Source organism: Pezoporus flaviventris, unplaced genomic scaffold (genome assembly GCF_033815535.1).
Source record: "Pezoporus flaviventris isolate CSIRO_AGI_PZ_B2104156 unplaced genomic scaffold, CSIRO_AGI_Pfla_v1 ptg000002l, whole genome shotgun sequence".
NCBI lineage: Eukaryota > Metazoa > Chordata > Aves > Psittaciformes > Psittacidae > Pezoporus > Pezoporus flaviventris.
In genome coordinates, this window is record NW_026892550.1 from 16070342 (window position 1) to 16095348 (window position 25007).

Sequence of the window (25007 nt, forward strand, 5' to 3'; positions counted from 1 at the left end):
AGAGGAAGAAACAGAGAGTGTGAGAAAAGTCTGCAATGAGTTGAGAAGTCTCCACTGGCACCTAAGGAAACACTGGTAAGTCAGGAAGGAAAATAGAAGACCATGTGAAAAGAGGCCAGATGATGAACAGGGAGAACATGAGCTTGGGAACAGAGATACCAGGGAGAATCATACTGGAAGAAGACCAAGTGCAGCCAACAGTCCTTCTGGCAAGCTAAAGTAGCACTGCACTCGAGTGAACACTGAAAAACAAGAAATATACCTTCTCCTGGATTACAGAATGGCTTATTCAGGGTGGAACTGGTAGGAATGAATGCATGAACAGAGCCACCCAAAATTTTACAGAAAGTTATCTATCAGGATTAGGGAAGCAGTCTGATGAACTGGATGCTGCATGGTACACAGTATTAATACAGGCAGGGAAAAGAGGCATGGTGCAAGAAATTTTCAAAAGACAAAGAAATAGCTAAGAGTCAGGAGGAAGAGGATACTAACAGCACTATTACAGACAATTTGATTTGGAGAGTATCTTTGGGAGTTGCATTAGCCACCACATATTGTGTTAAATACTTGTAACAGCTTTCATTAATAAGTCTCTTTCATCAACATGCATCGACAATATTTAATTGTCACAAGTTGTTGCTGCACATTATAAAAAGGGGAGATCCAATAATCTAGAGAAGAAATTCCTGGGAGTAGGAAACTCACTCTAACCATGCATGCATGATTAAGTTAGTGCTTAATAACAACTATTTCAGTAAAAATCCCAACATCCTCACCACTATTTGCAATGTTAATCAGCTACCAGCCCTCCAAACACAACAGAAGCAGTAATTTACTTGTGACAGCACTAGCTCTTTAAAACACAACAATATATGCCCATTTAGTTATTACTTGCTCTCGAGCCTTCTCCAGTTGCTGAACAAGGTCCTCCCGTTCATGTGCTGCAAAGTGGCGAGCCCCAACTTCATCATCTCCAAGTCTTTGCTTTGCTATTGTCATTCGAAGGAGCTGACATTACAAAAACAGATTTGGTAAGCAAGAGAACACAGGCTATAGCATCACGGTACATTTGCATTAGGAAGAGCAAAGCCGTTACAGAATTCATCTCTTCTGGGCCAAACAGCTGGTATTATTTAAACCAGAGGGAATTTTCTGAGCTGAAGGCTCAATCTTGTTCTCAGTGAAAACTTCCAAACACGCAAATCATCAGTGGGAGCTGAATTAGCCCCTGCAACAATAGTCACCAGAGTACACAAAGATGAAAAACCAAATAAACACTGACACCTGATCAATGTTTTTAAGGAGCGACAGGATCTAATCCTGGTCAGACTAAAACTAGAGAATTCTCAGAAAGCCATTTTCGGATGTAAATCTTAGAACTCTCTGCAGCAGAGATCTCCTACTTAAGAATAAAAAGGCACAAAGTGGCTTGCTCAGCTTCATTTTCTGATACCACTTAAAACCCCACTGTGCCACATCAGTGCAGAATTTGCGTTAACAGCTGCTAATACATTTTCTTGTGCGTTATATTTTTCATCTACTCACAAAAGTTAATTAATTTTAACATGAATTAACAAAAAAATAAGCCAACAACAGAAAGACCTGGCCAAATGCTAAACAACTAATGAAGTCATGAACTTTGTGACTGCAGAAAACAGCCTGACTTGAATTAATACACAGTTATATTTGATATCCAAAGCAAAAAGCAACTAGCTTTTAAGAATCATGGAGCATTAAAATAACAGTCTATAAGGCATTCAGCATTTACAGTTGTTTATGCTGAGTAAAACAAGGCAAAAGTGTTGCCTCCCCATGGCCTCATTTATAGGAGCTTCACAGAGACTAGAGAAACCCACCACAATAACCAGCCTGACCTTCCCCGTATCTTTGACTGCACCAAGGAATTAATGTACATCATTATATTGCAGAGTTAGAAAAAAATCAATCTTCTGAAGTAGAAGATTGTACATTAAAATCTATCTTTGGTATTTATGGGATGCCAGTCACCATAGCTGCAATGTGCCAATTAAAATCCTGCTGATGCAAGACAGACTACCAAAATCATCCTTGCCACTTATTTCAGCTCCAGTTCAGTGCAAGTCACTGAAGCTAGTACAACTTGCTCTGATAGCACTTCACTTGTTCAGAGAAAGCTGTGCCCCCAAAAGTAACTGGTTTTGGCAAACTACATCTCCCTGTCCCCACAGGGAAAGTACAGACCACGGCACAGTAAGGCTGAAGAGATCCTAGGAGATGTAATTCCTATTAATTTCCTTATCAAAACAAGTCAATCAAAAAGGCAATTAGCAAATCCTGGAATGGCTTCATAGCTATGGGATGTTATTTTTTTTTAACACTAAAAGGCTGATGAACAGAAGGTATAGTAATGTGCTTTAATTCATAGAATCATAGAATCATAGAATAGTAAGGGCTGGAAATGACCTTAAGATCATCTAGTTCCAACCCCCCTGCCATGGGCAGGGACACCTCCACTAAACCATGTCACCCAAGGCCCTGTCCAACCTGGCCTTGAACAGTGCCAGGGATGGAGCATTCACAACTTCCCTGCGCAACCCATTCCAGTGCCTCACCTCACTCACAGTAAAGAACTTCTTCCCTATATCCAATCTAAACTTCCCCTGTTTAAGTTTTAACCTGTTACCCATTGTCCTTTCACTACAGTCCCTAATAAACAGTCCATCCCCAGCATCCCTATAGACCCCCTTCAGATACTGGAAGGCTGCTATGAGGCCTCCATGCAGTCTTCTCTTCTCCAGGCTGAACAGCCCCAACCTCCTCAGCCTGTCTTCACACAGGAGGTGCTCCAGTCCCCTGATCATCCTTGTGGCCCTCCTTTGGACTTGTTCCCACAGTTCCATGTCCTTTTTATGTTGAGGACACCAGAACTGCACACAATACTCCAAGTGAGGTCTCACGAGAGCAGACTAAAGGGGCAGGATCACCTCCTTTGACCTGCTGGTCACGCTCCTTTTGATGCAGCCCAGGATACGGTTGGCTTTCTGGGCTGTGAGCGCACACTGCCAGCTCATGTTCATTTTCTCATCAACCAGGACCCCCAAGTCCTTCTCCACAGGGCTGCTCTGAATCTGTTCTCTGCCCAACCTGTAGCTGTGTCTGGGATTGCTCTGACCCAGGTGCAGGACCTTGCACTTGCCGTGGTTAAACTTCATAATGTTGGCACCAGCCCAACTCACAAGCATGTCGAGGTCCCTCTGGATGGCATTCCTTCCCTCCAATGTATCAACCAAACCACACAGCTTGGTGTCATCGGCAAACTTGCTGAGGGCGCACTCAATCCCACTGCCTATGTCACCGACAAAGATGTTGAACAAATTCAGCTAGATTAATTCAATTTCTAGAATCTCTTGCTAGTGACAGAGGCAGTAAGAAACAAATGTAAGTAACATTTTGAGGACTTAATCTTGCTCAGAAAAACTGGAAATGGGAAGGGGAAAATCACTTTACTAATGCCTCCAGTGCCTGCAGCAGAGCAGAACTTCTGCATACACTCGGCACCAGGCTGGGAACTGGATCAGAGCTGTGACTCATACACTATGAGCAGCTCTCCTCCAGCCCGGGAGGGGGTGACGCAGAAAATGCAATTATAACTTCAAGCAATTATTATTTGCAAGGTCAAAGAGTTTGCCAATGAAAGGAGAACTCTCAATTTACTACTGATTTTGAAACAAAGAGAACAATAAGGAAAAAAAGGTATGAAGTCTGATGAAAAGAATGCTTCAGGAATCCAAATTCAGCCAGTAAAAAGCGTTCTAAACATACATAAAGTAAAATACCAATCCATAAAACAACAGAGTGCTTCTTGCAGACAGTTGGCCAATCAGGGAGTTGACAGGGCAGAACAGGCCAAGTCCTTTAATTCTGCATTGCGAATGTTTCATGAGGAAGCACCACCTGCCATAAAAATCTCCCCTGAAAATGCTGTGACCCAAAGAGACACTAAGTGTTATGCCAGAGCATTAAGGGTTTATTTCACATATTAGTGCTTTGTTATAAACTTTATACACCTGCCCTCTGGCTGCTGTATTTTTATTTCAGTCATTCAGGAATCACTGAGGAAAAGAACGCTCAAGTTTATTTTGCAGCTAGAAAACAGGTTAACGCTATCCCTTGGGATTCTGTGAACAGCAGCCACAGCAGAGTGGATTTAAATTAATGGCACTTTATCAGAGATAGCTCCTGTTTGTCAAGAACCCATGGATTGTTAACCAAAACAATCCAGTGCTGCAAGCCACTAGTCTTTATTATTTTAATACCACAGCTTTTTCTTAATCAGTGTCCACTAAAATAATGATTTATAAAACAGCAACTCTGTAACAGCCCAACAATGCCCCAAATGGGCTTCACTGCAATAGCTGCTGTGCAGGCTAGGAGTCCACAAACAATGCCTGGGCCCAAGCTGTACATTCCTGACTCGCAATAAAACATGCAGAAGGGAAAGGGAAGCAAGCACAACCAGTAAATTCTTTGTGGAAGGAAGAAACCATTGTGCTTAGGCAGTCAGTGACAGCAACTGTCTTCACCACGGTGTCTACAAAATCTTAAAAAGTGGACCAGAACTATGCAAATTTGCTACTTTAAGTCCCAGTTCTGCCAAGACATATGCACCACATTTCACATTTCACACTGCTGCTGCAGGAATGATTGTCTGCCTTATAACAAACTGTCGGTAACACAGCAGCCATTATTTTCCATGCATCTTCTTCTTTCTTAGCACTGCCCTCGACAGCTTACAAAACCATTTATTTGTGTGGGTAGGCATTCAACTGAAGGTAACTGAGTCATCTACTCTTCCAGAAGCCTCTAGCTTCTCTTACACTTTCTATTTTTACCCTTTTACAAGAGAGAATTAGATTTCCTAACTATCTTCTCCTAAGTTTCAGTAATTGTTCTCCAAGCACGGCTGCCAGAACATTAGGAAGAAAAAAGGTTTACAAATAACTATCATAAACACAGAATAGTCTTCATAGTGTCAGAGTTGATAAGAGATTGTGATCAATCATAAAAATAAATAGTCTTAGGTATCTGTTGGTGGAGCGCTGCAGTCTACTGCTGTATTTCTCAAACTGCAGCAACAAATCCTTCCAGAAACTGCCTGAAAAAAAATTATCAGTGCCCACAGAATTCTAGTTGAAATTAAAGGAAAAAACCAATCCAGTTAAGCCAAATGCAAGTAATTTGTTATTGCTAACTAATGGCATACTTCATGTGATTTCAACACGTAAAATGTCACTAGTTTAAGGTCTTCTTGCTAATCCAAGTGACTGTATCCTACTAGCAGCAAACACTAAAGTCAAGGCATCAAAACATTCCCTTATTAATAAGAGCTAATGTGTGATATTTAAAGGGGTTTTTTTCTTTTTTGGTCCTACAAAGCTCTTGCCACCCAGTGACAAAGCCTGTATGAGTCACCCCTGCTCAGACACAGGCAGAATTGTTCATCCATAAGCAGCTTCACTTGCTGCAAAAGCAGCTGTTTGTTCATCTCTTGCCAGAAGTAAGGTTGACGTAGACCAGCTGGGCATGATGCCCTCCCTCACTCTGGAAAAAGCAGAGAGAAGAATGCAGGGGGAAAATGTAAGAACAAGCAAATTATTATAGTTCTTTGTTTTTGTATATACCATGCATTATCTGGACTCCAGTGCCTGAAGTAACCCAGCTGCCAGTACAGGAGAACTGATGAGCAGAACAGAATGGCTTCGGGAACAAGCCTAGAATTTTATCACGGAAGCTAGGAGGAAGCAAAATCTGACACAGGAGGAGCGTGTTAAATCCCTCAGAGAGACAGCAATGCTTTTTTAGGCACTTCAATACCCAGCAACCTGACTAAAATAAGCTCTATTTCTCATTTACTAGGAAAGTGAAGAATGTGTTCCAAAAATGAAAATCCTAGTCTAAATTAATCCCTGTCTGATGCTGTCCTTTCCTCCCCCTCTTTATTTAGTGATGCACTATTCTGCACCTTTAGGAAAGAGGCATGGTGGGCAGAATACCTGTTTTTGTATTTTTCCAGTCATTGTGAGGATTATGATTTTAAATTCATGCTGAGAATACAGATGTTACAAAGATGACCAGCTAATATCAAGTGAACCCACAGAGGCAAATCTAAACAAAGCCAGTTCAAGCACAGAAAAGTAGGCTCTGTGTCACCTAGACTATATTGTTATAAGCAACTGGAATAGGTACATAACCTTGATATTTAAATATGCCATAGTTTTACTACCTTTGTGTTCTGTTTGTACTTACAAACCCTTGTTATCTGTTCAGGACTGGCTTGGGAAAGGCTGTATGGCATAATATTGGTACTGAAGAACTGCAAGGCACTGTCTTCTACACTGTAATATAGTTGAAACAATAACATGCAAATGAAAAGAAACACTGAGAAAGCTGGTCTTTGAAGACTTGAGCAAGTGACAGTGAATGCTGTGCATGCTACAAATTCAGCTCTTCCTTGACCCTTTCCCAGCTCCCTACACACCTTCAAGGTAGTCTTTTGTGATAAATAATGAATAAAACTTCATTACCACGATATACTTCAGTTTAAAATAAAATAAGTAAAATTTACTTAAATGGAAAAAAAAACAAAAACAAAACAAAACAAACATCTGAAGAATTAAAAGCTGCATCATTTTTATTCACATTTTTAAATCCAGGAACTTTAAGCTGTAGTTGAGGGAGGAAAGTTATCATTCATTATTTGTTTCATTTTTTACTTCGTTAACCATCTTGACTCTCAAATTCAATCTCTCACTAGTTCTGAATGTACTTTTGCATATAGCTCCAGCTGTGAATGTTACACACATTTGGCTTGAGTTTAAATATTTCAATTAACAGAGACAACAGGAGTTTGATTAATACCAAATGGCAGATTTTGAGCAATGTTCCATATAACTCGCTAAATTTAGCAATAAAATATATTGGTTATGTAAGCGTAATAGGATGAGAGCTTAATACAAAGCTCACTGTATATGTGATCAACTCCTCCATATTTCTGAAGGGAAGAATTATGCCTCCTCTGGTTTTACAATCTACTAAAATCTTGCATTTTCATTGACAAAAAAATAATTATCGCATGATGAAGACAACATGTTTATCTGTACTTATTTGTAAGAGGAAATACCACTAATAAATTGTATTAAAAAGAGAAAGAATGTCTGAGAGCATTAAAGGAAGGCTAGGTACAAAATACGTACCTAAAGACAATGGAGCAAAAGCAGCATACAAAAATAATAAACTGCACTTACTCGTATCCTGTACAAGCTTCTTTTGTTCTACTGTTTTGAGTATTTACTGTAATCAAAGTATTCTAGAAGTTCTGTTACCCATTGTTTCATTTGTTTTCCTAAGAAGTAGATACAAAACTCCAACCCAGTTTGCACATTCCATGCCGTTTACTGATAACAAAAGTTATAATACCTTATTGTCCCCTTGTACTTCTCCCAGTCTCTGCTGAAGCTCTCTAATCTCTTCTCCAAGCTGCTTGTTTCGATCTTGAGCCTCACTCAGTAGTTGAGCAAGATTTGCCTAGAAAATAGTAAATATCAGTCAGAAGTTAGTGCCTATGGAGAGAAGTGCAAGTGGTGATTGAGAAGAAACCCTAGGCTTACTTCTTATCTGCCAACAATCTTTACTTTTATTGTTGTTGGTACCCGGACTTCATGCTTTATTAGAGAAATAACAACAAAAGTCACCAGGGTTCCTATAATAGTAGGAAAGACTACAGCATGTGTGCATGCACACTCCCAGAACAGCACACAAACCCCAAACAAGACAAAGGGGAAACATCCATGCTAGTTCTGGTATCTTGGTATCTTGGCTGGGGGGAAAAGCAAAATACAGAGTACTTTGATAATATTTATACAAAGTTGCCAAAATAATAGTTTTAAACGTGCATATAATTAGACAAAAGCCACAGCTGAGAAATAATTGTTACATAATTAAACTCCCTTACAGTGCTTAGAGCAGACTCCCAGCCAGTAAAGAGGATGCCAGCCAGAGTCCCTACCCCTATATGGTGCTGTACCATGGATATCTAGTAGCACAAAGCTTCAAATGTGATGTTAGCTACTATGTAGATATCCAGAAAAATAAAGGTGAAAGCTAGAGATTAATAAACAAACCCTCCCCCCCACTCCCCCCCATCCCCCCCCCCCAAATAATCCAGGTCAAAAGCTACCATAGACATTAACCTATTGAGTTAGGATGGCAAGGGGTCTAGACTATAATTTTACAATTAAATTCCAACACTTTGATGGCTAACAAAAAAAAAAACAAATGCAATCACCTCCTTTCCTATCTATGATATCTTAAAATATCATAGTAAATACTACAGATAAATTGATTGTATTTTATCCTAAAAATATCTCATGAATACACAAACATTGACCCAGCATAGGAAAAGCCTACCACTGATATCTCTTCAGGGAGATAATCACAGTGGCTAATGTGCAGCCTTTCAAGACATTGCCTATGAACAGCTATGTGTGTCATCCATTGCCATAAATCTGAAGAGTATGAAAAGAAATGAAAAAAGAATTTTCAGATCTTCTAAGCATGACTTTGTAAAGCCCCACAAGTGAATATTTCTAAGCTATGGACTCCTTGGGTTTGAGGTCAATGCATCAACTGATTGTTCCCAGCCTTTTCCTGATATTTTAGGTTCAGGTTTAGATTCCCTACTTGCTGTGCTTCTCTTTCAACTATCCCATTTCTCTATTTTGATCTCTCTCTTCCTTTTTCAGTCCTGCTCTTATACCCAGTCATTCTCAGTACCACTTGACAGTCTCACAGGATGTTTTTGTGAGGTTTACATTTAAAATGAGGCATCTAATAGCCATTCCTGCAATTTTTCCCCTTATTTACTAACAGCTGCTATTTCAACACGTCCTGTTTTATAATTGAAAGAACCAGTAACATGAATATATTAACATGAATATTAACATGCATATATCTATGTGTGTATCTGGGCATTTGCAAGATGAGACTACTAAACTATTAGACTATCATCAACTGGAACTTTGGTATGCTACTATATGATGACACTGGCTTCAAATTCCCACTGGTCTAAACCAACAATAGCTTCAAACTTTAAGCAGGAAAAATAACTTGAGAAACTGTAATCCTATCTGATGAACAACAAGCCTAATTCACTGCTACAAGCTTCTGTACTTCTGGTGCTTCAAGCTCAAAAGTTCAGAAGAAAATAAGGTAAGTTTCCCACAGTTTTGGAACAGATTAAAGTATTTTTTAAACTACTGATAAACCTAAAGACTGCAAATAAATAATTTGGGAAAATAATGTAATAGCAAAAAATGTAAACAGCCAATTATAGGGCCAAAATTAAGCTGCCTCTAGTTTTGTTTTCAAGACAGCAACCATTCAAGCAGTGCAAAAGGTTCTTCAAGTGTGCTTTGGTGTACTGAGTTCATTTTTTAGTACATGTTCAACAAATTGTAATATTCATATACTGAATCAATCAAGGAGTTTCAGAACACAGTCAATCAACGGTTTTGAGAGGTACTTCTTAATGGCTGCTTAAAAGAAAGAAAACAAGTAACCTGTTTGCAGGAAATTGTATTTAAACTGAAGTACCTGATCAGATGCCTTTTTGTTAAAAAAAGGTGACTTTCAGTAAAGAAACTCAGTCAAAAAGAACATGATTTGCACAAACCTTTCTGAAACGATTCAACTTATAAAGTCCCTTTTTATGATGAATTTGAACAACTCCTAATGCAATAGCACATGTAATTTCAACACCTGGGAAGAACTCAAACTCACTAATCAGTGTTTACAGCCATACCATCAGGACTCTAGCAGTCTGTAGTCAAAACCCAGCTCTCGGCAACCGCAGAAAAGGCATTACCATGCCTGTACTAAATCTTCCTGCTCAAATTTATTTCCTTTAAAACCATTTCTCTGGGATTGCAATTCTATGCTGAATTTTATTTGTCAGTCATATAAATGACTTAATGTGACAAAAACCTTTATATTCGAGATACTGATTTTGGAGGGAACATTAAACAGAGAATTTTAGATACCAAAAAAAAAAAACAACCCAGCCTCATTTAAGCATTCTAAGAGCATTACAATGAGCTAAAAACAGAATAACTCCTTAACGTAAAGCTTCCATTATACTTCTGTTAAACTAAAACAAGCAAGCTATGTCACAGAAGTAGTCTCCAGTAATTATTCATTTCCCTGGCTTAGAGGTTCCATACAACATATAATTTAGATTGTTCCAAGTTTTAAAGGTTTTGGCAAGACCTCATTAAAGCCCTTGTTTGAATATGGGTAAAGGGAGAAATACTGGATTTTCAAAAGTGCTCTAGTGGGCTTAAAGGGAACTAGCCAAGAAGACATGGTGAACGACACCTGGACTTTGTACCATTTCTTTGTCATAGCTAAGAAAACATACCATATGGCTGAAAGATGATAAAACTAACAATGGAAGACTGGCTTCGTGAATCTGTAAGTATGTATTTTTTTGAGGAGAGGGGAGCAATCTATGCAAGGAGAATGGCAATTCATTTTTCCACCTGACAATTTCTTTTCAATATTCATAGAACAAACACAGAATTATCTTAGCAATTCAAGACAAGTTATTTCAGCTGACAATAAAGCCTGTATCATTTACCTGTGCAACAGAGACAGACTGTCTGAAGATCAGCCAAATTCATCTTCTCTAGACTCTATTTCTTCAACAGTTTCTTTTGATTCTAGTTGAAGCCTTAAAGACTCCTGTAACTGTCACAGACTTTACTTCTTTCACTCACAGTATTCAAAACTAACTCCAAAGTACTGATGAAGAGAGATTTCTGAACTGTGGGTAATGGGAGGGGAAGACTCAGAGGTCTATACATTTCTGCTGCTTTATTTTGCTTCCGCAACAACCCACAGCAGTGGAAACTGTTTCTCCTACCCTCTCACAATGCAACTGTTTGTAATACTAAATAACAGTGCTTCACTGGAGTCTGATTAACTGCCTGGTATCACAGCCTTTATAGAGCTCTGTCCACCTCTGGCAACGTTCAGTTTCCAGCAGATATTCTTGAGCATCTGCAGCATGAAAAGCTATTTTTTTTTACATCCAACTGTCATGGAAGCTTGCATGTATCACAGAATCACAGAATATCTCATATTGCAAGGGACCCATAAGGATCAGGGAGTCCTGCCTCCTGCATGACCAGCTAAAACTAAACTGTATGACCAGGAGGGTTGCCTATAGACACTTCTTGAACTCTGACAGGCTTGGTGCCATGACCATCTTCCTGGGGAGCCTGTGCAAGTGACCAACCATCCTCGCAGTGAAGTATGACTTGGCACAGTCCAAACCTTCACTGCAGTACTACACTTAAGAAGCTGCACCCGTATTGTTTTTTCCTCTGACCAAAATCAAGCACAACCATAGCCAACGATCCCACTAGAAGCTAAGAAGAAAGAAGAAAAAGACTGACGTGAGGGTGCCAAGTGGGAAGGGCCTACCTTTCTTAAATAAGGGGGAAAACAGCACCATAAATCAGAATAGACAAGAAAGTGAAAGATTCAGTGGGATGGAAGCACAGACCTCACCCTTTTTCACTTAGACTTCCTTAGTCTAGCCTTCTACTTAGACATTTGCAAGAATGTGTTTGGGATAGAAGGTGAAACAGAACTTTACTTCCAGCTACAGATGAGCATCTGAAACCACTGATGAAAATACCTATAAGTATTTATTAGCATTAGCCAGCGAATACCTGTCAGACAGCAACAGTTCTTTGCTCACTATTGACCAATGACCCAAGAAGGGAACATATTTTCCAACAGGGAAAATAAAAAGTAACTCCAAATACTCATCCCTGGCATTATGCACTACACTTGAATTTGGCTCCTTTAACAATTTTGCAAATCTAGCTACACATACACACAGTGTTATTTTTCTTCACACCACTTTAAAAATGATGGATAGTAACACAGACTTTAATATAGCTCTCAATTCTCTTGCACATAAATCTTATCCGACATTAAAAATACAAAAAAGAGAAAGTTAAAAAACCAGGACTTTCTGCCTTTAGATACTGCCTGAAAAAGTAATTTGGTGATGGAAGAAGAAAAGGAAACTTCCAACATAACCTTCCAGTTTAAAAATATTTTTAAACACAAACAAGCATTTCTATACTGCAGTTTACAGTCATTTATTTTAAGTTTCTTTCAGCCACACCTTCAAACAAAGAAGAACATCGAATTATAGGGCTGACAGAAAAAAAGTTGGATGAAACATTAAGCGCACTTGATGGGTGTGACTGATAGCAAATTTAATTGCGGTTTCTCCTCCAATGCATTCATATGATTGCAATGGCTGAATTAATATGGAAAAACCTGCTTTGCTTACCAACTACCACTGTTCACTTCAAGGTGCAAGAACTGATATCCTCCCCCAGCAATAGCTTCCTTATGATAAAAAGCAAAAATCATTATATTTTTTTCTTTAAGTTGAAGAACCATGTAGAGAAGACTTCTGAAATTATAGGTCCTGGGCATACTAAACAAAATACGCTTAAACTGGGTCATATTTCCCACAGAAAAACACCAGCAAAAAATCAAAGCTTTGCCAAGCAGTCACTTGACATAAAACATTAGAGGAAGAAGAAAATCCTCTCCTCCGAGTATCTGCCACGCTGAAAACCAGGCAAGAATCCCTTTGCAGAAGTACACCAGCCAAAACCTGACAAGGCTCTGCAAAACAAGACAGACTCACTTGCATTCACGTACCTTCGAGGCACTCAGCAATCAGAATTTTTATAGAGCTGATTAACAGAACCAAAAAGCCAGTCTAGCAGTAGACATATAAAATGGATACTTTTCCCTCCCTTTCAATGTGTTTTCTGTGTATTAGATTAGCAGTGTTGTACAGGACCAAACATCTCCCAGCTGGACCTATGGCATTTGCCGAAGGCTGGCAAACAAGATAAGGTTAACATCAACTACAGACTTCTTTATGAGGCCAGATTTTGCAAAGCAACTTGTTAACACACATTATAAGCAGCTACTGAGGGTGTCAGCATGAACTACCCATATCATGAGAACAATTACTTGGCAGAAATTCCTTCCCTGTGAATGTTCAGTAAAGTACTTCAGTCCCCCCATACTTCCTATAGGCATCAAGTTTTTGTTGAGAGCAGAAGAACGCAGTCAAAGAGAAACTATTTATTTGTACTTATACAAAGACTACTATACTACAGTTGAAGAAAAGACTGTATCATTGGCTTGTTTTATCAGAAATATTTTAGCTGCTTAGAGATCCTAAGAACAACTTAAAAATTTGAGATAATGCACAAAACCAACCAAAATCCCTTAAACATTTACAGCGTTGTGACTAACAGTGTATTTTTCGACAGTGTTTAGGTGAAGAGGTGTGGACAAGTGTTGCTATTCCATTAAGGTAAGACATAGCAAGCACAGAAGAGGTTGTTGTACACATCAGGTCTGAACAGCACTCCAAATTTAAAGAGGGACTATCACATCTAGTAGAATCAGCATTTCTGCTCTCCTAACCTCATGTTTACTGCAGAACCTATGTGGTGAAGAAACAAGTGTCACTTCTCAAAGTATGACTCTTAGGGGCTAAGTTCTGTATACTACCTGCTCCTACCAATGGAACAGCCAATTTCAGTGCAGCAACCCGTCTCTTCATCAGCTATGCTCTCAGAGCAGGCACAGCTTGAAGTCCATGAGAATATTGCTTTCTGATGTGCTCCAAGAGCAAATGATGTCACTGTTTTCCACCTGCTACCTCATATTATGGGAGTCAAACACACGCACCTACAAACCAGAGCAAACCACATAGGTCTAAGTTTGGCACGTGCATAATATTTTTCATCTTCAAACCCTCTGAAGACAGGAGGAAATCACATTAATCTTCACAGCGCTCTTGTGAGATAAACACAAAATGATTGCTTACCCTGCAGTGTATTTTATCTGCAGATTTTATCTCATAGGACTCTGAATACAGCTTTTGTGCCTTAGCACAAGACTAGCAAAACTTCCCAAATTTATTAATTAACAAGAAATACTCACACTAGCCATTTTTTCTGATGCCGTCAAAACCAGTCATAAGGTAATCCCTGGAGTTTGTTTCGCAAGTGAGTTGTGATAGTCGAGTACATTAAGCTACAAGCTTGAAGTGGAAGTGAAAGGATCAAACTGTGTTTATTTGCGGTATGTCACAACATTCTCCTGCCTGGAACCTCTGGTTCATCTCATATTTTGCTTGCCCCAAAATGCCACACTTATGAACTTACTAGAAGTAGTCAAGCTCTCCAACCAGCATCTCGGTTAAGTGTGTAATGTGTGATGCTAATGACCACTGAAGCAGTCAGAGTCTTCATCTGAATGAAGCACTCTGGGACACCTACAGAGAACTGTAACAGTTAAGAACCACAATCTTCAGGAAAGATGAACACAAGTTTTCTGGTAAGACTTTTTGCCTGGCTAAAAGAGTAGCTATCAAGCTGTGCTCTATACTGGGACTATATCATCATGATGTTCTAAGGCTCATTATTAAGACCCTCAAAGAGGGTTCTATGACCATGGGACCCTCTCTAAGGCTCAACAGCTGCTTGGAAGATACAAGATCCATTTGACTACATGAGGTTAACGTATCTTTGCCAATAGGCCAGTCAACTTCATAAGGAGAAATTTATTTTAGAAAATAAGGAGGAGGGAACAAGGAGACTTGGGATAGAGTAGGCAAGCCAAGAGCCTGGGATGATGGGAAAAGAAACAACATAGCAGTTGGACAGTTTGGACAGAAGGATTGGATGAGTTGATCTCAACAGCTGCCTTCCCACCTCAACCATTCTGTGATCTTGTGATGTTTAGTTCCATTTAGTTTAATTCCTCATACATTTGAAATACAAATATAAGCCTTCACCAGTTAACATATGCATTGCGGCTTTATTTTTGACAATCAGCCCCCCTGCAAACCCATTACCTTCAACTGAATGGTCTCACTGAGATCAAATTAGGCAAAACATATTTATGACTGTGGCCCAGCATGGTCATTTTCCTAAGCATGCATTTTACTTCACTTCTGTTTATTCAAAATATCTCATTTGTATTAAAAGAACTTCCATTTCATATAGAAGGCCAAAGGATTTATCAATCATCTGTTATTTCAACAACAAAGGTTCTCCCAAACTGAAGGTATACTGAAAATTTAAGCAATGTAGATGAAAATAATAGTATAAATCAAGCTAGAAATCCCACCTATGATTGTAAGTTTCCCAGCATGTCAACACTGTCCAACAGATATCCACTATCTGTCTGCCAATGTCATTAAAATATTCTGTATCACAGCAAATGCATACAAATGCACACCATTGCAGAACGGTAAAATGTCTGTTTATATAGGATGCACAACAGAGGCTCTCTAGACAGAGCAACTCAGAAAGGGGAGTGTCTATTGTTTACCACTCCCAGTGAATTTTAACGTCAAAATCAGCTCTTCATTATTCCCATCCTCCTGACATATTTCACCCTTCCATCACCTATCCAAAAATTACCCTATACCTGACACCCACAACACATTCTAAAACTACCTTCAACTGCAGCATTTAATTGTCAATGTTTGGTAAGAGGGGCCAGGAAAGCACCTGACAGCTCACAGGCTGTGATAACAACACTAATGGTAAAACACCTACTGCAGGAAAAGAGATGTCGGTAGCACAGTTTCTCATTTCCTGTTCTAGTCAGTTGGCAGATGGTGATACACGTGGAGCAATCTTTGGATAGAATCATCACAGAACTGCTTAGGTTGGAAAAGACATTCAAAATCATCGAGTCCAAACGGATTTTGTCAGAAATTGGTACCACTGCACACACAGCTTTGAGAGGGATAACACTGCAGAGCAGTGCATGTTGAGATACCTGTAAGTAACATCAGTTTTGCAAAACCAGGTTCTGAGTTAACTGCTTGCTGATACAGGATATGAAAATTCTCTGTTGCAAAACAGGGAGAGAAGGCACGGTGTGGGAAACAAGATCTTTTAAGAAGTCACAAAGCATAATTGATAATTATGCAGGTGGAAAATGAAGACATAAAAGAGAAGAAAGTAGCAATTCAAACCCACCTACTATCTCTAAGGTTCTAGATTACAATTTCAACAATAATTTCTCAGTTCTGGTAAAGAAAGATAACAGCAAATTGTTCACCATGTTTTCAGCTCATTTCTGACTGTGAAAACAGCATGTCCTTTTTCCATCACACAGAATTCATTACAGGATTAGGGTCACTCTTTTCATGAAGTGACTGAGGTCAGAAATTTCTCCTAGCAGGCAACAAGGCTTCCGGGCAAAAAGGAATTGTAAAAAAATGCAGAGGAGCATAGAAAACTTCACTCTTTCTTAGGTGATAAAATGCTAAGATACATACATACAGTAATAATGGGAAAACATTAGTAACTTGATTTCATTATTCTTTGATGCATTTCTCAAAGCAAAACTATACTCTTCTTCAGAAAGGTTGCCCTAACTATGCCAGATTATCCACCTTGATGCTACAGACACACTTCTCAGGAAAATGAAAACTGAAGAAGTGCAATAACAGCCTAAAGTATATATTGTCCTCGGGGGAGACCCATAAATGACCCCATCTGAGAAAAAGATTTTCTTTCTTTCACTGTTACGTAGCATGAATACATAACTTCCTCAGGGAAAAAAAAAACAAAACTAAACTAAACCAAAAATCCTCCCTCCTAGTTAGATCATTAAATGGGTTTCCCAGTACTTATCATAGTATCATAGAATGGTTAGGGTTGGAAAGGACCTTAAGATCATCTAGTTCCAATCCCCCTGCCATGGGCAGGGATGCCTCACTTACCATGGTAAGATTTGCCAAAACTTAATATAACCACAGCTGCTGAATTTAGACTAAATTTTGCTAGCATTACAGAAACAAGTGTCAGATTTATTTGTTTTGAAAGACAGACGATGAATTAGAACAACATCTATAGGATGGAAAATCTCCCTTCCTACTTATTTCTGTAATGACCCATGTACTGCAATTGTTGGGGTTTTTTTCATTTTAATTGTATACAGCTCCACTTTTATTAGTCAGAATGCATAAACTTATATCTGGTCATAAATTTTTATTGGTTGTTGAAATAACAGGCTTTCAAATAAATTATGCTAAATAATGAGGAAGTTAAATGATTCTACACTGAGCCACCAACTTCTTGGCAGCCATTTGTTTAAGTGCCTGAAGGAGTAATTATATTGCCTTTGAAAGTTAAGTTTAAAACAAGAAAAATGCTAAGCCCCTAATATGTTAAAAATAGTAAGAACAACATGCAAACTCCCAGAGAAAGGATGATGAGTAAAACTTCGGATCCATAAGAGAATGCAATGACCGTGTTTTAAATAGACTTTCAGGACTAGCAACTACAGTAACAATTTTTGTTGGTTTGGGCTGTTCCCCTCTTCCTGCTCACACACTGTGTTTTGGGTGCCATTTTTCTCTAGAAATGAAGATAATTTTAAGATGTGACAACCAATACTCCACAACAGGGGGACACTACCTGGATCTCTGGGAACAAAGAAAACCACAAGTGAGCAGCAAAAAGGTTTTTCAGTGAAAGCATAAAATGCAATTACCATTGTTCTTACCATTTATAACTCATAGAGCACAACCGACCTGAGGGAGTACCTAATGGAAAATAGTACTCACAACAATAAATTAACAATTATGGAATGCAGACAATGCATTCCCAGATAGCTTTTAAGTATGAAAAGTCCTGTCATGAACCCATTCTAGGACTCAATACCAGGATAAACAACGAGGGCAGCAATCTCAAGTGGCTGTATTCTGACCAATTTCAGTCTCAGGTGAATATAAAAGCAACAGCCATATATTTAAATTAATGATAGCTCAGATATTTCACAATAAAACACGTTTAGACAAAAAGCACAAGAAGCCACAGTTTAAAAACTGAGGCCTTCAGACAGAAATGCTTGATCTTCACCAGAATTCTTAGTTAACATTTTCACACTTTTGCCAAGTAATTCTGTAGCAGATAAATAATATCAACTGAAAAATAAATCCTACCTGCTTCCTCTTCTCAGGTGGAAGGGATGGATCTCCATCCTACAAATAAATGGACATATTTTATTGGCAACTTATTTCTGAAGCCAGCAACCATATTAACTTTCTGGATTCAATTTTAAAACATAATTAAACTAAAAGGTTTAAAATTATTTCTAAAATACTGCATTTTGATTAATACTAGTAGTATTAATTTCAAGACAAAAAGCCCTCTAAGGCTGAAGATTTGTTTATGTTTCTAGAACAGCAGGTCATTACAAATTTATGTTGCATTATTTTTCATAACGGTACATTAAGTTGCTGTGGAATAATAATACTGCAGTCAGTTTTTAAATAGAATTATGACTGAAACTAATTTCCTCAGATCACGCACTGTCTTTCTGTGTCTTATGTAACAGGCACTACCTCATCAGTGTGGAACAAATGAGTAATAATATGATCACAACTGTACAACTGCAGGACTACTGTAAACAAGCACCTTCACATTTTTGCAGCAGTCATTATGGACTTCTTTCCAATTCTGTGAGGTTAACCCATGTCCCCCAGTTATACAGTATTCATAAAGAACAACCTACAATCAGCTCCCGATACTTCTTTTTCAGAGACTGATGTCTTTCCCGCAACTGGTTGGCCATAAGCTTGTACTGGTCTCTTTCTTGTTGACAGGTATCCAACTCCTTGGATAGGATTAGCAACGCCTCCTTTTTGCTTTCAAGCTTCCTTTTGCACACCAGATACTGCAGAAGAGAAAAAAACCCACGTAATTGTAACAAGCTATTTCAACTCCAGCCAGTACTGGATTTGAGAGGCTCAAATATTTGTCCAAAAAGATGGAAGTCCCTCTGCATGAGATCGAAGTCTACCACAAGTCATCTTAGCTTATTGATAACAATCATGGACTTGTTGTATCAGAAGCTGTTGTATCAGAAGACTGAAATCCATTTGTAAGGATTGCTCATCCAACCACCATGAGTTAGAAAAAAATCAGCAATTCAAGTTTCTCCTCTTTATTTTCGTAAGTATGAGGAATGTATGAAACTCCACAATTTGACCTGTAGTCCTGGGAAGGCCGCTAGAAGAATGATTCCTTTGCAAACTCCCTTTCCTAGTTGTGTACACAATACCCAGATGTTAGTTAGTAATGAGCATTTCCTCCTTCTCACTTCCCTCCTTCTCCTCCCTGCTACAAGTGATGTCCGCTGGGCTCAGACTCCCAGCTGGGCAGTGAAACAGGACCATGTTACAGCAAAAGGGGTAGCGCAAGTGACAACCAAAGTTTAACTTGAGTCTGAAACAGTTACAGTGTGGTACCCTATTGGCACAGGTAAAAGAAACTTATTCAGCTGTGATACTATATGCATGTGCTTGTTGAGTCAAAAGAATTGGAAATAATGCAGGAATATTTCAAAAACCTGAATGGAGAGGGAAAGCAGAGGCGAGCCTCCCCCACCAGCCACCACCTCTTATGCACAGGGCTCATGCATCAAGCAAAGCTGAACTTGCAAATCTTAGCTGTTCTGCAGTAGTCTGACCTGCTTCATTGCCTTTCTGCACTGAGAGAAGGAGAGAGTAACATGTACATCATCCTTTCCTGCAGTGGCTGAATGCTACCTATCAGAAGTTTCAGGCAACTTTTTTTCACTTAACGTGATGTTCAATCAGCAGATTCTTCTTACCCATCACTTGACCCTCATGCTAAAGTATATATTTCTATTTCTGATGTTACTCACATAAGACATGGAGCTAAATACTTTCTGAATGTGCACTGCAAGAGACCAAATATTACAGCAGTCATGAAAACAATTTATAGTTCCATTATATTCTCTGACAAGAATACTTTGTCATTATAGGCTCTTGCACAAAGCAAGAGAATCAGCACTTCCATAGTGTTCAACGCAGTGCTGTTCTTTGGGACAAAAATCGTTACTCGTATGTACTACTTGCTTGGGACTGACTTTGTTAACAGCAATTTCAAGTCAATGAGAAAGGGAAAAGCGAGTTTGGTATATTAGTACAGCCAAGGTTTTCCAAAAATGGTAAATGCTTAGTTGCAAAAAAAGCAGGAAGGGAATGAGAAAAGCCATTCCAAGAAGGATTTGAACTCTCAAAAAGGACACTTCCACCTTGGATTAATTTTATTTCTGGCAATACTGAAGTTGAAAATGCCATAAATTTTCTGGATTATGATGCCTTGGCATCAACAAAGGCAACTGTACCTATGTACTTATGTCCTTACTGATACGTTATACAAATGTCAAGTCCCTTGATAAAGCACTGAATGGTATCAGATGCTAAACTTTAATATTGTCAGCAAGCGATTATAGTGACACAGAATTGTGTCACTATAAACTGCTTCAAATTTGATAAAATAATTCCTTCTCCTACAGTTAAATATTTGCCTCTGACAACTTCTCCTCTTTTTCCAGTTTCATCTCATGTCTTAGTCAATTCTAAATCTTGCCTTCACAAAATTGTTTTTAAATACTAACAATCTGATACAGTAATTGCAAATAAAAAGGAGTAGAAAGAAACCTCATAATCACTTACAAAAACCTACAAACAACAACAGAAAAGAACAGCTCAACCCCCTGAATCAAGTAGCCTGTCCTGTTCCTTTAACCACCAGGAAGAATGAAGCTGGCCCATCCAGCCACCACCTACGTGAAGCAGAACAGACTATACAATGGAGGGGAGCAAAGCTAAACATCTCACCTTTGGACACCCACACCACCAGCTCCGAGCCTTGCCACGAGTGCTGGTATACAAAACAGCACACAACAGAAATGGAAGCCAACTGGAGCATGTGGATAAGACTATAAAAAATACTATTTGGCAAGCAGGAAATGCAGACCTAGTGCTAAACAAATCTTGCTTCTGCTATGAGTCACAGCCCTCCGCAAAGGACACACTCAAAGCATAAAAGAAGGCTTCACCTTTCACCACAGCACAGGTGAGAGCAAGGGAGTTTTTCATTATCTGTTAGGTTGAGGATAATGAACCATAAACAGACAGTTGTGTTCAGGGTCTAAATGAAAAGGAATAATGATCTCCTCCTTGTTTAACATATATTTTAACTTGATCAATTATAAACTGATGATGTGCCATATAGAAGGAACGGGCTTGGCATTTCTCATCAATGTTCTGTTTGGATTTTACTACAAAAATGACCACCTAGAAAACTTTTTGAAGCCGTTTTGCCTATAGCATATATTGACTTCCCCAAATAAATGGGATAAAAATAGTGATAATGTAATGTTTCCACAGGCTTGGGGTACAAGAAACAATAAAGCCACAGCATTTCTGTGGAATTTGATTATTCAACAGAACTATGGTTCCAATTCCCATTACCGTTTTTGAAGGAAAACCAAATTTTACAAAGACAGGTTTCAAAGAGTTTATTCAATACATATGCTTCTGAATGTTAAAATAAATAAATACATAAAAGCATGAATAATGTCCATGAGGTGACCTAACAACTGTTTCACCAGAAATGGATTCTGCTTGAGTCCCACCAACAATTTCTCATATATGGACAAGTAAGTGCAGCAAAATCGGTATGCTGTCAAAATGTACATAGGCCTTTAACAGCCTTTTTGGAGCGATGCACACAATAAGGAAAATTAACTCACACAATCTGACAAAAAATATTCAATAGATGCTTCTGGCAGTCACATAGAAATTTCTTCCTCTGCAACTGAGGGAAAGCCTATGTCTCATGTATTATCTGTCAGCGAGACAAGCAAGTGAATACTGTTATGCACTATAGTTACTTAAAAAAATATTCCTATTGTCTTGTTTCCTTTCAATTGATGTTCCAAAATAATCTTTGAGTTTAAAAAACAAAGTTAACCAAGAACCAGCTGCTATATTTTCAATATAAAAGCTACAGTGTACAACGTCTCATATCTGTCTAGTGACTTTTATCTACCAACTTGCTGTTATCTGCAATAAAGCAAATTATAATTGCTACAAGGAAGAACATGATAATTAAAGGAATATATGTGACATTCGACATTACTGCCTGAACTTCTTTACAGCCAGATGAATACTTTAGTGAAATTGAGTAAAAAGAGACTGACATTACAGGAGAGTGTAACTGCTCCAAGGTGACCCTCTACATCAAACTCTTACTATTTGTCCATTGCTATTTTTAGTGACAAATCTGCACAGATCTCATTAATGACGCTGTAGACATGGTCTAATAATCTGATGAAGCTGGGACAGTCACAGTTTTAGACTTGGTTTTTTTTTTTAACCAACAAACACACTGAATTTCTATCACAAAATAATTTCTCTTAAATTAGTACAAATTACTGGCCTAATCCTGGGTATTTAATAGCAACTAGAAGGAACATATCTAATTTTCTGAGGGTAAAAGTAAAAACCATGCTTTGGAACCACTGTATTCTCTCAATACTCCAGGACCTAGTGTCCTCCCAGATGCCAATGGGCCACCACATTGTACATAGGCCTGGAAACCTATTATCCACCATGGTCTCACAGAGACCATGAATTCTACTCACCGTCTTTTGAACAAGAGATCCAACTTCTGTTGAACTGTCTGAAGTTGTATCAAATTTTTCCTCACTCTACTCTTGGAGGCAACTGCGTTGTGGAAATGACAAACTGAAGAGTCCCAAAATGCATGCAACATTACTCTTCGGGGTGTTTTTCGACTGTGTTTCAGTAATATTGCTCCCCTTGACTTCAGATTAAACTTCAATTTATCTGAAAGAATCAAGCACTCAAACCCAGAGAAACACACAATTACTGGCCTTTTGCCTGTCATCTCATCTCATGTCCTCATCTCTGATAAAGCCTGAGACAATGCAGTGTCCTTGGGTTTATCCCACAATATCAGCTCTGCTTTTCCTGCTGCCCATGGATTGGCTTCACTAGCTACCTCCTGATTCTGAAGCACAAAGCAGGCTGGCATCATTCACTGATGATATAAGTGACATAAGCAGCTCCCCAGAACACCACATTATCTTCACTAGTCATTTAGGAATTACCATCATTTGATTAGTCAAAACAACAATATTTTGCTATATGGCCCAACCCTTTACAGTTTTGTACGCTGTGCACTGGATTACATTATTAATTTATTTGTGTTTGTTCCTCAACACCCTGTGGGTATCTTAGTCCAACAGGGAAACATGAGAAGCAAACACTTGTTTTGTGTGAAAGCCCAGCATGCAGGTCTCTGCAGACCCTCTCCCACAGCTCCTGAGAACTGGAGGGCAGCGCCAGTTCTTTTAGTGTTTCCACTTCCTTTTCCAAACGACAAAGGTGTTACAATGCAACACAATCACGTAGGGGCCTTAGAGCATTCAGTCTACTTTGTTCTTCCCTACAGCCACTGACATTTGCCTGCATTTAGAAAAGCTCTGAAATTAGTGGCTCCAAAGCCTGTCAGGTCCCCTCATATAGGTTTGGTGAATTATATTTCATTCTTTGTTTGAAAAGGCAACATGACAGAATGTTAGAGAGATACTACAAACATGAAAATCTCACTATTTGTTTTTCCTCTTCTCTCTTGTCCACATAAAATTGTGCAACCTATAGGAAAGGCATGCTCTGCCAATTACAAGCAGGTTAGGTTTCTCACTCAGAATTCACGTTTGGAACACTCACCTATTCCAACTACAACTACTGCTCAGCAGTTGAGTGTTGGATAAATAATTCCCCAAAATCCTTTCTCCAAGTTTTAAATTGGCAATTATTAGGCAAGGGAACTCAAGAGCACAGCCGTGCTCATTCCCTCTGCCGTGCTGAAGACCAGACATAGTTAATAATAAAGAAATATCCTCTTGAGAATGACAAATTAAATGGAGACTGAATTTCCTCAAGCTTTTCTTAGGAGGCAGAGTCACGTATGAGTAGCTGTAAATAGCATACAGTAAGTATTCTAATGTGTGGGAGGTGACAAGGAAAAAGAAGCATTTTGACATTGGATTTAATTCTAGAAGTTGGCAAATCTGAGAGAGAGAAGCTAGCATAACGGACAGAGGACAACCACTCTAGTCTTATGGGTTTCCTAGGAAACCTTTCTTGCTTCCAGTGGAAATCACCGCCAAAAGTGCATGTTCTCCAAGCAGTATTAAATTAGGACTAGTGCCAACTCTCACTGAAGTGAATGGAAGCACACTCACTGACTTCAACAGAAAGACCAAACTTGTAGAAGTGAGCTCTCTAAAGCAACGACAGAGGTAGTCTTGCAGATTATATATACAAGGACATGTAGTGACAGGACAAGGGGGAGTGGTTTTAAGGTAACAGAAGGGAGATTTATATTAGACATTAGGAAAAAATTCTTTACTATGCAGGTAGTGAGACACTAGAACCAGTTGCCCAGAGAAGTTGTGGCTGCCCCATCCCTGGAAGTGCTCAAAGCCAGGCTGGATGGGGCTTTGAGCAAGCTGATCTAGAGGAGGGTACTCCTGCCCATGGCAGGAGGATTGGAACTAGATGATCTTTAAGGTCCCTTCCAACCTAAACCATTCTGTGATTATACAGAAGCATTTTTCCCCTACCACACATGATCTCCCAACATTTTTCAACTCAACGCATCACCCTAAGATCATGCTACCACTTACTCCTTTCTCCAGCACTGATTCTGTCACCATCCTTAGATCATATGATTCCAGGACAGATTACATGGAATTCATGCAAAAACTGAAATCACATTCTTCTCCTCGAACAAAGCTCATATATCGTGCTTTCCACTAGTATTCATGGGATTTAGTTATGTTTCATTTCCCTTACGAAGACAGGAAAACTGAGCCACTAAGAAGGTGACTCACATGAGTTTGTAAATCACAGCTTAGCTGTCAGGCTGAGAACTACGGACATTTAAAAGCATTTAAAACCAGTCAAAACTCTGCAACCA

General features: G+C 38.9%; 1 protein-coding gene across 4 annotated transcripts in view; it reads right to left on the reverse strand.

The window, feature by feature from the left end:
* Window positions 1–25007, reverse strand: part of CCDC149 (coiled-coil domain containing 149) — a 50834-nt gene that overhangs the window by 21977 nt on the left and 3850 nt on the right. For all 4 annotated transcript variants that reach the window (XM_061470343.1, XM_061470333.1, XM_061470324.1 and 1 more), the window contains exons 2-5: window positions 18694–18855; window positions 18122–18160; window positions 7459–7566; window positions 895–1011 (exon numbers count right to left, since the gene is read on the reverse strand). In XM_061470343.1, the coding sequence (XP_061326327.1) occupies window positions 895–1011; window positions 7459–7566; window positions 18122–18160; window positions 18694–18855 (426 nt within the window). The remainder of the gene's footprint in view (window positions 1–894; window positions 1012–7458; window positions 7567–18121; window positions 18161–18693; window positions 18856–25007) is intronic.